The sequence below is a fragment of the Haemorhous mexicanus genome, chromosome 4 (genome assembly GCF_027477595.1).
Source record: "Haemorhous mexicanus isolate bHaeMex1 chromosome 4, bHaeMex1.pri, whole genome shotgun sequence".
In the NCBI taxonomy this organism is placed as follows: Eukaryota; Metazoa; Chordata; class Aves; order Passeriformes; family Fringillidae; genus Haemorhous; species Haemorhous mexicanus.
This window is the reverse complement of record NC_082344.1, coordinates 31705183-31719808: the sequence shown is the minus strand read 5'-3', so window position 1 is coordinate 31719808 and position 14626 is coordinate 31705183. Positions and strand designations below refer to the sequence as shown.

Genomic DNA, 14626 nt, shown 5'->3' with positions numbered 1-14626 from the left:
TGCAGGGAGATATCGGCAGCCACTGACCTGCAGGCAGAGCCACAGAAGACATCTCTAGCCCAACCAGTACTGCTCTTCCTCACAGGTCCCAGGCAACATCCCACTGTGTGAGGGTGGGGAGGAACCCAACCCCTTCCCCACATGCAGTTTTGTCAAAACCTTCTGCGATCCCGTGAGCTGCTACTGGCAATTCTCCCACCACAGTGGCTGAGGAGTGACACCTGCTTGTCCCCAGCCCAAGAAGAGGACAGAAGCCCCAGGGGGACAGCTGGGTTGGGATCAGCAGAGGCTCAGGACAGTGAGCACCCCATGGCAGGGTCAGGAAGCACATTTTATTTCTCTCCATCAATTCCAGGGGAGGGAAGGAAAGGCAGCAGTGCCACCACAGCACAGGGTGGATCTGGGGGACATCTGGCAGCGTCCCCTCAGAGCTGAGTGCGGAAGCGCAGGTCGGTGCCTGACATCTTCTGCGCATAGTCCTGGTCAAAGCGCTCGTTCTGGGCCACAGTGAAGTGGTTCTTCCAGTCCCCAGTGGTGCCTGTGGCCAGGAGAGATGGGGCTCAGCAGGGGCCGGGGCAGGCAGTGCGCCAGGCCCCCGCAGCTGCTCACCTTTGCGCATGAAGGGCGACACACTGTGGTCCATGAGGTCAGAGGGAATCTTGGTGTAGTTGGTGGCAGGGTTGTCTCTCATGGCCTCGAAGGACGTGTGTCGGGTGATGGTGCCCAGCGCTGCATCCGACAGCTTCTGCCCCAGGAACTGGGCCACCTTGGCAACCTCCCGGCGGAGGTCCTGTGCGACACAGGCCAACACTCACCCCTCCTGCCACCCCCAGACCCCACACCACCATCCCCCCTGCCCCATCACCTCCTTCAAGTCCTCGTAGAAGAGGTAGAGAATGGGGTGATCCTTCCTGCGCTCCCAGTAGCCCTTGACGTGGTCATACCAGGAACCATACGCCACTGCATGGGGAGAGCAGCCAGTCGGTGACAGTCCCCTGCAGGGTCCCCTGCATGCACTCAGGGGTGCCCTGTCCCACCTCTGCCAGCCATGAACTCCTCCAGGTACTGGGCCCATGTCCCAGGGTGCAGCAGCAACTGGTTCATCAAATCGAAGTGGTAGTAAGAGACAGCCACGTCCTTGGCGTTGCGTCCCACATAGATCATCTGCAGATGGGCCATGAATGTATGAGGGACAGCCCCAGGGCCCCCAACAGGGAGGACACTCCAGCTTCTAGCACTCCCATGAACACTTAAGATGCTGGAGAGAGCAGTGGCGAGTCCCGTCTCAGGGGAACAGGGCTGCTGCAATTCCCTCCAGGGCAGGGACAAGTGTTGGGCGTTACCTTGCAGCGGTTTTCCCAGAAGGATTTGGGCAGGATATGTGTCGGCAGGTGAGTCTTCACCACGCGGGGTGAGGGCATGGTGGCCAGCAGGTCTGTTCCTGGGGGATCCCAGAGCAATTCCTCAGTGAGCCCTTGGCAAAGACCCTTGGGACTCCGCCCCTGTGGGGTACCCCTGCACCTCACTACCTGCTGCTATCTTTCCAGGCACAGAGAACTCCAGCATGGGCACTCTCTTGCTGATAATGTCCCGCTTGCACTTCTCGGGATCTCCGCCTTGCAGGATCATATCCACAATCTCGCTGACCCAGGTGGTGCCTGGGGAAAGGAACCCATAAAGGGGAACAGCCAGGGCAGCATTGGGTGTCTCAGCACTGACAAGCCCTCAGACCTCAACAGATGCCATGGGGGAAAAGGGAAATCCTTCACAGCTCTGTTCTGACAGCCCTTAAATGTGCTGCATACTCCCAGGCAGTGGGTCTCAGCCAAACAGAACGCTTGCCCACCCAGTACCAACACATCTGTTTGCCTTGGGGATGCTCACCAGATTTGGGGTAGGTGACCACCACGATGTCCTCGGGGCGGCTCTGGAAGGTGTCAACCCATTCCCAGTTGTGGGCAAAGGCATTGACCATGGGAATGCCGTGCACTGTGATCCAGGGCTGCCGCAGATAGGGGTCCGGATTGGCCATCCTGCTGGGGACAGGGACATGTGGCAGGGTTGGCTGATAAGGGCGGTCCCACCCCCTCCCTCTCAGGGCGGCCATCAGCCAGGGCAGCCCGGTCACCTGGCACTGTGCCTGCTCAGGGAGCGGCAGTGGTAGCACCAGAGCACAGACCAGAGGGCACCGCTGCCATTGCTGCACACACCCCTGGGAGCAGGGGTCCCAGCTGCAGAGACAGGAACACGCCCAGAGCCCCAGCAAGGACAGGGGTGCCAACAGTGTGTCAGCATCACCCAGACCTAGGGGATTAGACTAGAATAGCACCTCTTCCCTTGCCCCAGCACCCCTGAAGAGCAGGGAACTGAGTCCCTGGGGAGATCGTAGGAGACCATAGAGCAGGGGAAGGTTTGGGGGTGCTGGTTGCACACAAACCCAAAATGCCCCAAATCCACCACCCTGGCCCCTGCAGCATGCAGCTCAGTGCAGCTGAGCATGGACAGAGCACCCACAGGGCACCCCAGGACACCCGTCTCACCTAAGACCTGCTGCTCTGTGCCGGGAGAGTGACGCTGGGACAGTGACACCAGGAGGGTGACAGCAGAGGACAGGGAGACCCAGGGCCTCCCTCAATAATTGTGGGAAGGAAAAGGAAATAGGCAGGGCGCTGAGGGCAGTAATGTTTGCCAGCCCAGCAGCTGCGGAGAGGGAGGAGCGAGTGCAGGGAGAAACCGGCAGCCACTGACCTGCAGGCAGGGCCACAGAGGAAATCTCAGCCCCACAGGTCCAAAGCAACATCCTGTAAGGCGGGGGGGAGGACACCTCTCACTGCCCACACCCACCCAGCACGCTCCCCATACACAGATTTGCCAAAACCTTCTGCAATCCCGTGAGCTGCTGCTGGCAATTCTCCCACCACAGTGGCTGAGGAGTGACACCTGCTTGTCCCCAGCCCAAGAAGAGGACAGAAGCCCCAGGGGGACAGCTGGGTTGGAATCAGCAGAGGCTCAGGACAGTGAGCACCCCATGGCAGGGTCAGGAAGCACATTTTATTTCTCTCCATCAATTCCAGGGGAGGGAAGGAAAGGCAGCAGTGCCACCACAGCACAGGGTGGATCTGGGGGACATCTGGCGGCGTCCCCTCAGAGCTGAGTGCGGAAGCGCAGGTCGGTGCCTGACATCTTCTGCGCATAGTCCTGGTCAAAGCGCTCGTTCTGGGCCACAGTGAAGTGGTTCTTCCAGTCCCCAGTGGTGCCTGTGGCCAGGAGAGATGGGGCTCAGCAGGGGCCAGGCCAGGCAGTGCACCAGGCCCCCGCAGCTGCTCACCTTTGCGCATGAAGGGTGACACACTGTGGTCCATGAGGTCAGAGGGAATCTTGGTGTAGTTGGTGGCAGGGTTGTCCCTCATGGCCTCGAAGGACGTGTGTCGGGTGATGGTGTCCAGCGCTGCATCCGACAGCTTCTGCCCCAGGAACTGGGCCACCTTGGCAACCTCCCGGCGGAGGTCCTGTGCGACACAGGCCAACACTCACCCCTCCTGCCACCCCCAGACCCCACACCACCATCCCCCCTGCCCCATCACCTCCTTCAAGTCCTCGTAGAAGAGGTAGAGAATGGGGTGATCCTTCCTGCGCTCCCAGTAGCCCTTGACGTGGTCATACCAGGAACCATACGCCACTGCATGGGGAGAGCAGCTGGTCGGTGACAGTCCCCTGCAGGGTCCCCTGCATGCACTCAGGGGTGCCCTGTCCCACCTCTGCCAGCCATGAACTCCTCCAGGTACTGGGCCCATGTCCCAGGGTGCAGCAGCAACTGGTTCATCAAATCGAAGTGGTAGTAAGAGACAGCCACGTCCTTGGCGTTGCGTCCCACATAGATCATCTGCAGATGGGCCATGAATGTATGAGGGACAGCCCCAGGGCCCCCAACAGGGAGGACACTCCAGCTTCTAGCACTCCCATAAACACTTAAGATGCTGGAGAGAGCAGTGGCGAGTCCCGTCTCAGGGGAACAGGGCTGCTGCAATTCCCTCCAGGGCAGGGACAAGTGTTGGGCGTTACCTTGCAGCGGTTTTCCCAGAAGGATTTGGGCAGGATATGTGTCGGCAGGTGAGTCTTCACCACGCGGGGTGAGGGCATGGTGGCCAGCAGGTCTGTTCCTGGGGGATCCCAGAGCAATTCCTCAGTGAGCCCTTGGCAAAGACCCTTGGGACTCCGCCCCTGTGGGGTACCCCTGCACCTCACTACCTGCTGCTATCTTTCCAGGCACAGAGAACTCCAGCATGGGCACTCTCTTGCTGATAATGTCCCGCTTGCACTTCTCGGGATCTCCGCCTTGCAGGATCATATCCACAATCTCGCTGACCCAGGTGGTGCCTGGGGAAAGGAACCCATAAAGGGGAACAGCCAGGGCAGCATTGGGTGTCTCAGCACTGACAAACCCTCAGACCTCAACAGATGCCATGGGGGAAAAGGGAAATCCTACACAGCTCTGTTCTGACAGCCCTTAAATGTGCTGCATACTCCCAGGCAGTGGGTCTCAGCCAAACAGAACGCTTGCCCACCCAGTACCACCACATCTGTTTGCCTTGGGGATGCTCACCAGATTTGGGGTAGGTGACCACCACAATGTCCTCGGGGCGGCTCTGGAAGGTGTCAACCCGTTCCCAGTTGTGGGCAAAGGCATTGACCATGGGAATGCCGTGCACTGTGATCCAGGGCTGCCGCAGATAGGGGTCCGGATTGGCCATCCTGCTGGGGACAGGGACATGTGGCAGGGTTGGCTGATAAGGGCGGTCCTGCCCCCTCCCTCTCAGGGCGGCCATCAGCCAGGGCAGCCCGGTCACCTGGCACTGTGCCTGCTCAGGGAGCGGCAGTGGTAGCACCAGAGCACAGACCAGAGGGCACCGCTGCCATCGCTGCACACAGCCCTGGGAGCAGGGGTCCCAGCTGCAGAGACAGGAACACGCCCAGAGCCCCAGCAAGGACAGGGGTGCCAACAGTGTGTCAGCATCACCCAGACCTAGGGGATTAGACTAGAATAGCACCTCTTCCCTTGCCCCAGCACCCCTGAAGAGCAGGGAACTGAGTCCCTGGGGAGATCGCAGGAGACCATAGAGCAGGGGAAGGTTTGGGGGTGCTGGTTGCACACAAACCCAAAATGCCCCAAATCCACTACCCTGGCCCCTGCAGCATGCAGCTCAGTGCAGCTGAGCATGGACAGAGCACCCACAGGGCACCCCAGGACACCCGTCTCACCTAAGACCTGCTGCTCTGTGCCGGGAGAGTGACGCTGGGACAGTGACACCAGGAGGGTGACAGCAGAGGACAGGGAGACCCAGGGCCTCCCTCAATAATTGCGGGAAGGAAAAGGAAATAGGCAGGGCGCTGAGGGCAGTAATGTTTGCCAGCCCAGCAGCTGCGGAGAGGGAGGAGTGAGTGCAGGGAGAAACCGGCAGCCACTGACCTGCAGGCAGGGCCACAGAGGAAATCTCAGCCCCACAGGTCCAAAGCAACATCCTGTAAGGCGGGGGGGAGGACACCTCTCACTGCCCACACCCACCCAGCACGCTCCCCATACACAGATTTGTCAAAACCTTCTGCAATCCCGTGAGCTGCTGCTGGCAATTCTCCCACCACAGTGGCTGAGGAGTGACACCTGCTTGTCCCCAGCCCAAGAAGAGGACAGAAGCCCCAGGGGGACAGCTGGGTTGGAATCAGCAGAGGCTCAGGACAGTGAGCACCCCATGGCAGAGTCAGGAAGCACATTTTATTTCTCTCCATCAATTCCAGGGGAGGGAAGGAAAGGCAGCAGTGCCACCACAGCACAGGGTGGATCTGGGGGACATCTGGCGGCGTCCCCTCAGAGCTGAGTGCGGAAGCGCAGGTCGGTGCCTGACATCTTCTGCGCATAATCCTGGTCAAAGCGCTCGTTCTGGGCCACGGTGAAGTGGTTCTTCCAGTCCCCAGTGGTGCCTGTGGCCAGGAGAGATGGGGCTCAGCAGGGGCCGGGCCAGGCAGTGCACCAGGCCCCCGCAGCTGCTCACCTTTGCGCATGAAGGGCGACACACTGTGGTCCATGAGGTCAGAGGGAATCTTGGTGTAGTTGGTGGCAGGGTTGTCCCTCATGGCCTCGAAGGACGTGTGTCGGGTGATGGTGTCCAGCGCTGCATCTGACAGCTTCTGCCCCAGGAACTGGGCCACCTTGGCAACCTCCCGGCGGAGGTCCTGTGCGACACAGGCCAACACTCACCCCTCCTGCCACCCCCAGACCCCACACCACCATCCCCCCTGCCCCATCACCTCCTTCAAGTCCTCGTAGAAGAGGTAGAGAATGGGGTGATCCTTCCTGCGCTCCCAGTAGCCCTTGACGTGGTCATACCAGGAACCATACGCCACTGCATGGGGAGAGCAGCCGGTTGGTGACAGTCCCCTGCAGGGTCCCCTGCATGCACTCAGGGGTGCCCTGTCCCACCTCTGCCAGCCATGAACTCCTCCAGGTACTGGGCCCACGTCCCGGGGTGAGGGTGGAACTGGTTCATCAAATCGAAGTGGTAGTAAGAGACAGCCACGTCCTTGGCGTTGCGTCCCACATAGATCATCTGCAGAAAGCTTGGTGGTGTGTGGGGACTTGCAAGGTCCCAATGGGGCAGGGAGCCCCCTTAGGGGGCTGGATCCCTCCAGGCATATTCATTCCAGCCTGTTACCTTGCAGCGGTTTTCCCAGAAGGATTTGGGCAAGATGTGAGCTGGGATGTGTGTCTTGATGATGCGAGGGGATGGCATGGTCTCCAGCTGCTCTGTGCCTGTAAGAATTTCCCCTAGCAGTGATTCCACTGTGGTGCCCTCCCATACAAAACCAAACCTGTCCCCATCCAGCACCCAGTGCCGCCCACCACCGTCTGCAACCCCACTACCTGCTGGTAACTTCCCAGGGGCAGCAAACTCCATCATGGGCACCCGGTTCACAATGTCTTCCTGCTTGCACTTTTCCGGGTCACTGCCTTTCAGGACCATGTCCACGATCTCACTGACCCAGGTAGTGCCTGGTGGGGAGAGGTTGGGTGTCCACCTGATGCCCTTCCCACTGGAGATCCATCTCAGGCACCAGAGGGTCACCATCTACCAGTGTTGCCTTTTGGCACACCCCCGGTCCCGGCCCAGGCACCTGCAGCATGGACTCCCTTCCTGAGCCTGGCCCTCCTTAGGTGCCTGGGCATGCTCACCAGATTTGGGATAGGTGACCACCACGATGTCCTCAGGGCGGGTCTGGAATGAGTCAACCCGTTCCCAGTTGAGGGCGAAGGCGCTGACCATGGGGATGCCGTGCACCGTGCGCCAGGGCTGCCGCAGGTAGGTGTCTGAATCGGCCATCCTGCTAGGGACAGGGACATGCGGCAGGGCTGGCTGGCAGCGAGGAGCATCATGGGGCCATCTCCTTCCCTGAGGGCTCCAATATCCCTGCTCTACCCAGCCATCCTGGCCATAGGAAGGAAACCATGCCCTGTCTGTTGCAGGAGGTGGCACCTGTTTTCTGTGGGGATTTTGTGGCCCTGGCGGCAGTGCAAGGAGAGTGGATGGGCATCGCAACTCTGGGGGGTCAGGTCAGACGGGCAGTGGGCAGCTGCCCATACCAAGCTGGCAGCGCTGTTCCTGGATGTAAAAACTCTCAAGGGCATTCCTGGCTGGAGCTGCAGGCTGCTTTGTCTTTGCTTTTTCCTCCCCATCTCCCTGTCACAAGACAGCACAGAGGGAAGCCTTGCTTTCAGGGGCTTGAGTGAGGGTTTGACAGAGACAGGAACGAGGAGCAGAACTCACAGAACTCTCTCTCTAGAAAGCCTTTCCACCCACGGCCCAGGATAAAAACGCTGGACATGCCAGCGACAAAAATCCCACGCTGTGATTTTTGGAGAGAAACTTGGTGTCTTGCTTCCAGCTCCCGACGGCTTGAGGGGACACGGAGCCCCCGTAGCCACCCCTGCAGGTCCCCGGCTTATGAGGCCAGGGCACCCCGAAACGCCCGTGGCCAAAGCCCCCCGGCTACTTGCCTCTTTTCCGGCTGCTCTGGCAGGGAGGAGGCAAAGCCTGGCACGCCGCTTACGGGGCGGGATTTGTTAATTTCCTTCCCCTGCCTGGAAGATGGAGGCGCCGGGGGTCACCGCTGGGACAGGAGCCTGGAGCGACCCGGTCGCCGTGCTTCGGTGGGAGGAGCGCGGGGAAGGGGCGAGCGGGGCTGAGGACTGTCCCCAAATGCCTGTGATGAACTGTCCGTGCTCAGAGCCCGTCGGGACGCACACGGGCAGCGGGAGTGGAAATCGCAGCTTCCCCCTCCACCCGCTGAAGTAAATACGGGGAGGAAATCCCAACCCACATCCCGGGACATTGAACATCACCCTGTCCTGGTCCGAGAATCACCTGCGTGAACGTCCCCAGCTCCTCACACCGACGTGGGGCTTGCGAGTGGGATGTGGGGTTCAGGCTTTTGTAGTACCCCTACTCCACTTAAATACGGGTCCAAAGTTTGCAGGGTTGCAAAGCACAAGTGCTCCTGGGAAAAGTGTTTAAAGGTGCCGATGGTGGGGAAGTGTTCTTCCTTACCTTAGCTGAGAGGGAGTGGAAAGGGCAGGAGAGATGGCAGCTGGGCAGGGCCGGCAGCTCAGCTGTTGTCAGCCTTGAGAAAAACGTCCCTGATTTATCTCCAGGGTCAAATTTCTGGTAAGATGAGGCATGCCACAGCAAGTGTTCAGGTGTTTTGCTGTCCACATGCCAGCAAAATTGTCTGCATGTGCAAAGCTAGGAGCTGGGTAAGCACATCTTCCAGTGGAAGGCATCTCCACTGGAGATAGCATCATGGCATTTAAATGAATGTGTGAAAAGGATTTATTTCTGTGAGGCAGGACCCCTCGTAGTGCTGCTGCTCTTTAGCAGTTGGATCTGGGCTGCATCTCTTTCGGGACAGAACAACCCCATAAGGCTGTCTTGCCAAGAAGCTGCAGTCTTGGAAACTGAAGAACCGGCCAGAAATGGGGTGTAAATGGGGAACTTGGGGCTCCAAAGCACACCCTTGCTCCCAGTGAGACAGGGACTGGTTTGCTCCAGGCATCCCAGAGAAAGGGCATGGTGCAGCCACGTTATAGGTTGTCCTTCTTTATCCAGCAAGGACAGTGATGTTGCTGAGTCTGGCCACATACCAGCAGGGAGCGGTTTCCCTTCACCTTTGTTCCACAGACCATGGACTACCAAGCTCCAGCTGGGCCAAGGAGAGCCTGACCACCACCCACTCTGTCAAGAAACTTGCCCCAACCCAAAGGCATGAAAGCTCCTGTGCACACAAGGGCTGTGGCAGCACTGGATTCGCTGGTGCTCTGGGGATTTTCCACTCATCATCGATCTTTGTTCCCTCCAGGCAGCTTGGTAGGCTGGGGCAGCCCAGGGAACAGTGGTAGTTTCTGGGAAGGTGCCCACTCCTGGTGATGCCTGACCATCACTAACTAAAAATACACTGTGTGCCCACCCCCTCTCCTGATAACCATGAAGGTGTTCCCAGACACTGCCTGGAGTTCAGGGGGGTCCAAGTCCCACCCTCATTTTCCCTGCAGGCAATGACTCAACCACCATTTATTACAATTTATTGCAGGGGGAAAAGTGAATTAGTGCAAGAATCTCCATCTGGATCCATCCTTCCCACTGGGAGAGCAAGGGGAAGGAAGCACAGTCCTCCTGGGAAGGGAGATGAGCCCCTCACACTTCCATCTGGAAGTGGAGGTCAGAGCCTGCCATGAGCTCCTGGTAGTGCTGGTCGAAGCGCTCGTTCTGGACCACAGTGAAATGGTTCTTCCAGTCTCCACAGATCCCTTGGGGCAAGAAAATAACTGGGTAAATCCTCACCCACATGACATATTTGCAGCCATAGATGGGGGCTGAAATACAATCGAGGGACATCCCCCCCAAACTCTCCACCACCAGCCGAACCCCTACCTTTCCGGAGGAAGGGGGAGATGCTGTGATCCATCAGGGTGGGGACCACGGTCTCATAGTTGGCAGCAGGGTTCTTCTTCATCTCCTGGAAGGAGGTGTGGTGCAGGATCCTATCCACTGTTTCCTCTGCCAACTCCTTGCCAAGGAATTGCAAGATCTTCTGCACCTCCCGCCGTGGGTCCTGCAGGGTGATTGACATGAGGAGGCTGCCAAAAAAGCTGGGGGGCAATCAGGGCTCCTTCCCCTACATCCTGCCCTCACCTTCTTCATGTCCTCATAGAAGAGGTAGAGTATCTTCTTCTCCTGCTTCTTCTCCCACCATCCGCGCACGTGGTCGTACCAGGATCCATAGGGCACTGTGGGATATGGTCAAGAGATTAGCTGAAAAGAGGGGTAGCGGGGGATGTCCTTCCCACAGGTGGCTCAGCTTATACCTTTGCCAGCCATGAAGTTCTCCAAGAACTCGGCCTTCGTGCCAGGGTCATGGTGTATCTTGGCCATCTGGTGGAAGTAGTAGTAGGAGATGGCAACATCCTTGGGGTTGCGGGCCATGTAAATAATCTGGAGAGAGCCAAAGATGCGTTTGGGAGGTACAGAGCAGTGCCTTCTTCCCACCAACCCAGAAGGGGAGAAAGGGAGCACCTGCCACGTTACCTTGCAGTCCTTCTCCCAGAAGGAGGTCGGGAGGAGCTGGACAGGTAGATGGGTCTTTACCAGCCGTGGTGATGGGGTGTTCTCCAGCTGGTCAACACCTGTGGCACAGGGACTTAGAGGTGTGAGCCCCAGCACCCTCACCCCCATGCTGGCTCTGTTCCCTCTCTGCCCAAGCCAGGCAGCTGGGCTGGGGAAGCTCACCACTTGCTTCCATGGGGGCCTTCAACTCCAGGAAGGGCACGCGGTTGTAGATGGCATCCCGCCGGCACTTCTCCACATCGCCATCATGGTAGATCATGTCCATGATCTCGCTCAGCCATGTTGTGCCTGCCACACAGGGACAGCATTGCCAAGGCTGGTGTCACCCCATCCCCCCTGCACCCTTCCCCAGGCCACTCACCCGATTTGGGGTAGGTGGAGATGAGCAGGTCGTCTGGACGGGCTTGGAAAGCCTTCACCCGTGGCCAGCCCTCGATGAAGCTCTTGTAGAGGGGGATGCCATGGAGGCTTCCCAGGTCCTGCATGATTTCATCTTCCTGCTCCATGGCTGACAGTGGGTCCACACAGCACTGGCTGTCTTCCCTGCCGGCAGCCTCCACAACCTCCGAACTGGCTGGCACCTGTGCCAGGACTGTGCCTGGGGCAGTAGTGGATCCTGTGCCAGTAGTGGATCCTGGGGCAGTGCCCCATCAGGCAAAGTCCAGCCCAAATCACACGTGACAAGTATTGCCAGTGCCCCGGGAGCATGCCCTGATCCCTGGTAGGATACTTTGGTAACATGGATGCTGGCCATGCACTAAGCCCAAGCCATGAGGGATCGGGAATGGAGCAGAACACCACCTCTCCTCCCACCTGTCCGCACTTCTCCCCCAGCCACAGCCCCTTTAACGAGCGCCACGGGGTTGTGGAGGTGCAGAGACAGCTCTGCTACCCAGGACCCTCATGGCAGGCAGCCATACTTCTCAGGATTCCATGTGCTCTGGTGCCCAGGAGCCCTGGCACCCCCACCCTCCTGCCACACCCAAGCTGAAAAGGTCAATGAGAGCTGGCTCAGCTATGGAGCACAGCTATGGATCTGGCAGAGGGTGCTGCAAGCAGGGGTAGCCCCCTTCTCTGCCCTCCTGAGTGCTCCTTTGATGCCTCTTGTAAGAAAGGGCTGAATAAGCTGATCTGCTCCATCCTGGATGATCTGATCCAGCAGGTTGTGCAGTACAGGAACCCACCACGATGGAGCAGGTGCTGCCCTTGCTCCAGGAGGAGATCAAGGAGAAGCAGAAGCCAAGTGGTGCCTGGCCCAGGCCAGGTCAGTGGGGTCTCTGGGAAAGGAGGCACCAGTGCAGGATAGAGCATCTGGACCATTTGCAGAAATACAGTCTCACAACTCTGACCTTCTCTATCCAATGAGGGAGTTGGAAGACAGTAAATGGGTCTGTAACCCTGACAAAAAAATACATGTAACATTTTCATCTGATTATGAGGAAATAAGATTATGACCTTTACTTAAAATTGAAACACAGATGATAGACAGGGTGAGCAAACTGCTACCAAAATGGTGCCATATATGGTGACCATGATATCAAAGTTCCAGGAAAAGTCTGGCAGTCTTATATGGGATGGAAACATAGAGGGCGATCCCCATGACAGAGAATCGGGAAAAGATGATTCTTTATCTCCTTCAATGCCCCCCGAATCTACTAGACCTCAGGGTGGAGAGGAAAATCACACACAAATAACTATCCCATTTAATCCAATTCAGGTGGCTGATTTGCAAGAAAATTTTGGCCATAAACCAGGTGGTATTGAAATCCAGCAACTGCAATCCTATCAGTGCAGACACGATAATGGCCCATACATTCAGATTCCAGTTGATTCTCACCAACAATTAATTGCTAACACCATTGAAACACTCCAGGACAACGTCTCTTTGCCTCTTGGTTGTATTCAAGCCAGTTGTGGGTGCAGTATGTGACAGCTGCTATCACAAGGGAAGGTAAAGATGGTGCTTCCTTCCCCTTAAGGGTGGGATGCCACAGTGGGCTCCAATGTCCCCACACCTCCAGTGCACAGTGAGATCCCCCAGAACAGCCAAAGACCCACCATGGCTGAAGCCCAGTGCCCAGCATCCCTCCTCAGGTGCTCCAGCTTTATTGGTGCAGCTACAAGGGAAAGCACTTTGGGGTCTGGCCCTGTGACAGTCCCTCTGCACAGAGTGGCAGGGCCCAGCCTGTTCCTGGCACAGTGGCGTAAGAGCTGTGCACAGCAGCGCCTGGCTCCCTGGATTTCCCAGCACCCAGAAACTGCTAGGGTAGGACCCTGCTCCCCACTGCACCCTGTAGAGGTGGGTAGGTGGGTGCCAGCTCCTGCCACCTCCCAGGGTGTCATAGATTCCTTGGCCCCAAGCAGCACCACCTAGGGACAGGCACCCTGCTGTGCCAGGCACTACATCCTGCCCCACTGCCTGTTTATTTAATCCCCCACACAGAGACCCCAATGCCCCATGGCCAGATGCACACTCCTGCTTGCCCTATGTACCCTGGCAAGGTCCCATCCCAGATCCATGTTTCCCCCGCCAGGGAAACCTGCCTACCCCACAGTGTCCAGCTGGGGTAACCACAACCCAGGGTTCCTCATTCACAGCCACATGCAGCCTCCACTTGCTGTCATGTGCACGTGGCAGGAAAACAGCACAGGAACTTGGCACTGTCCCAGCCCCAGGTGGATTTATGGGGATGGCTATTAGCTCTCCCATGATGGCATTGGGGTGATAAATGGATTAAAACCCTGCTCTTAGCTGAGTTGTTGCTCTTTATACCTGAACTATGTTTCTCATCCATCCCACTGGGGCTTGGTGACCATCTCAGATCCCTCCCTTGTCTCTCATCCCTCAAAAATATCTGGGGGTGGTAGGCAGGAATGTCATTTGTGGCTCAGCGGGATGCTTTGAGACCCAGCTCTCGGTCCATTGCCTGGAGGAAACGTTCGTTGAGAAAAAGCATCTGCCCATGGGGCAGGAGACGGTCCAGGAGGCCATCAGCAGCATCAGGACGGAGCAGGACGTCAGTGCCAGGGCCAAGGAGGCGCAGGGAGAGGAGCAGGCGGGGAGCCAGGCGCCGCAGGGTGATCTCAGCTAAGGACAGATTCTCTTGGGGCTCACAAACCAAGGCGAAGGCGAGCGCCAGCACTGATAACCAGACTACTGTCACCCGCTCAGGGAATGGGTCTCCGGGAGGCATCTGGAAAAGACCCCCTGGAGCATCCTGGAGTGACATCAGCTCATCGGGTAGCTGGGGAAGCTGTGGGGAGGACGGGCGCCCCAAGGATGCCTGAAGCAGTTGACACTGGGAAGCCACTTGCCTGGAAGAGAAAAGGGAGAGCCCTCGTGTTAAGAACCTCCACCTCATCCAGGGACAGTGACCCCTCTGTTTGGGAAACAGGGTCCCAGGGGTCCTGCCGAGCCCAGGATCCCCAAAAGGGTAGACCCCATGAATGAAGGGGGGTGGGTGGGCATGGTCCTGGGGTTCTCGCGGAGCCCTGTCCCCCGCAAGGGGAACTGCCACAGGCTTTCCTCAGGAATGGAAGGTGTCCCACAGTCAAGGAGTACCCCAGCCCTGGGGGTCAGGGACAAGAGCCCTCTCATCAAACAAAGGGCGTATCATGGCTGTGGGGATCCCAGGGAGAGGGAGGAGGTGTCCCAAGTCCAGAGGGTTCAGGAGATGGAGGGCACACGGTGCCGGGTGTCCCACCGAGCCCAGCATGCGCAGGAAGGGGATTCCCGCGGAGGATGTCCCGCGTGTACCTGGCCACGACCAGCAGCTGCTCCTTGCGGCGGAGGCGCTGCCGGGGGCCCCCGGTGGCGGCGCCGGGGGGGGTCCCGAAAGTGCGCGCGTACAGCACGCGGCAGGGGGCGTGGCCGGCGGGCCCGCCCGGCGACAGCAGCACGAACGCCCGCACCATGGCGGCGGTACGGCCCCAGCCGCGAGCCCGGCACGCCGGAA

General features: G+C 58.5%; 5 protein-coding genes across 11 annotated transcripts; all 5 read right to left on the bottom strand.

Annotated features, from left to right (window-relative positions):
• Positions 1–312: 312 nt before the first annotated feature.
• LOC132326318 (sulfotransferase 1B1-like) lies at positions 313–2815 on the bottom strand. Of its 3 annotated transcripts, none has more exons than XM_059844303.1 (8): positions 2541–2815; positions 1885–2036; positions 1530–1658; positions 1344–1441; positions 1038–1164; positions 866–960; positions 610–790; positions 313–538 (listed from the first exon to the last, which is right to left on the bottom strand). In XM_059844303.1, exons 1-8 carry the CDS (start codon positions 2798–2800, stop codon positions 426–428), a joined length of 1155 nt encoding a protein of 384 aa, XP_059700286.1. In that variant the 5' UTR covers positions 2801–2815; the 3' UTR covers positions 313–425. The 3 variants fall into 3 exon arrangements, with proteins under 3 accessions (XP_059700286.1, XP_059700287.1, XP_059700288.1); XM_059844304.1 differs by having other exon boundaries at positions 1885–2033; XM_059844305.1 differs by lacking the exon at positions 1530–1658.
• Positions 2816–3031: 216 nt separating this feature from the next.
• On the bottom strand, positions 3032–5405 carry LOC132326319 (sulfotransferase 1B1-like). Of its 3 annotated transcripts, none has more exons than XM_059844307.1 (8): positions 5260–5405; positions 4604–4755; positions 4249–4377; positions 4063–4160; positions 3757–3883; positions 3585–3679; positions 3329–3509; positions 3032–3257 (listed from the first exon to the last, which is right to left on the bottom strand). In XM_059844307.1, exons 2-8 carry the CDS (start codon positions 4749–4751, stop codon positions 3145–3147), a joined length of 891 nt encoding a protein of 296 aa, XP_059700290.1. In that variant the 5' UTR covers positions 4752–4755; positions 5260–5405; the 3' UTR covers positions 3032–3144. The 3 variants fall into 3 exon arrangements, with proteins under 3 accessions (XP_059700290.1, XP_059700289.1, XP_059700292.1); XM_059844306.1 differs by having other exon boundaries at positions 4604–4752; positions 5260–5403; XM_059844309.1 differs by lacking the exon at positions 4249–4377 and having other exon boundaries at positions 4604–4752.
• Positions 5406–5750: 345 nt separating this feature from the next.
• Positions 5751–8583, bottom strand: LOC132326317 (sulfotransferase 1B1-like). 3 transcript variants are annotated; one of them, XM_059844300.1, is made up of 9 exons: positions 8415–8583; positions 8048–8131; positions 7226–7374; positions 6917–7045; positions 6708–6805; positions 6476–6602; positions 6304–6398; positions 6048–6228; positions 5751–5976 (listed from the first exon to the last, which is right to left on the bottom strand). In XM_059844300.1, exons 3-9 carry the CDS (start codon positions 7371–7373, stop codon positions 5864–5866), a joined length of 891 nt encoding a protein of 296 aa, XP_059700283.1. In that variant the 5' UTR covers position 7374; positions 8048–8131; positions 8415–8583; the 3' UTR covers positions 5751–5863. The 3 variants fall into 3 exon arrangements, with proteins under 3 accessions (XP_059700283.1, XP_059700284.1, XP_059700285.1); XM_059844301.1 differs by lacking the exon at positions 8048–8131; XM_059844302.1 differs by lacking the exon at positions 8415–8583 and having other exon boundaries at positions 8048–8265.
• Positions 8584–9611: 1028 nt separating this feature from the next.
• On the bottom strand, positions 9612–11936 carry LOC132326315 (sulfotransferase 1 family member D1-like). Its single transcript, XM_059844297.1, is given in 9 exon segments — positions 9612–9853; positions 9978–10158; positions 10239–10333; positions 10412–10538; positions 10632–10729; positions 10833–10958; positions 11032–11308; positions 11310–11355; positions 11357–11936. Coding segments are annotated over 9 exon segments (1131 nt in total). The 5' UTR covers positions 11425–11936; the 3' UTR covers positions 9612–9740.
• A 798-nt stretch (positions 11937–12734) lies between these two features.
• Positions 12735–14626, bottom strand: AP5S1 (adaptor related protein complex 5 subunit sigma 1). The gene is made up of 2 exons (XM_059844299.1): positions 14428–14626; positions 12735–13985 (listed from the first exon to the last, which is right to left on the bottom strand). The coding sequence occupies exons 1-2, from the start codon at positions 14583–14585 to the stop codon at positions 13559–13561; spliced, it is 585 nt and encodes a 194-aa protein (XP_059700282.1). The 5' UTR covers positions 14586–14626; the 3' UTR covers positions 12735–13558.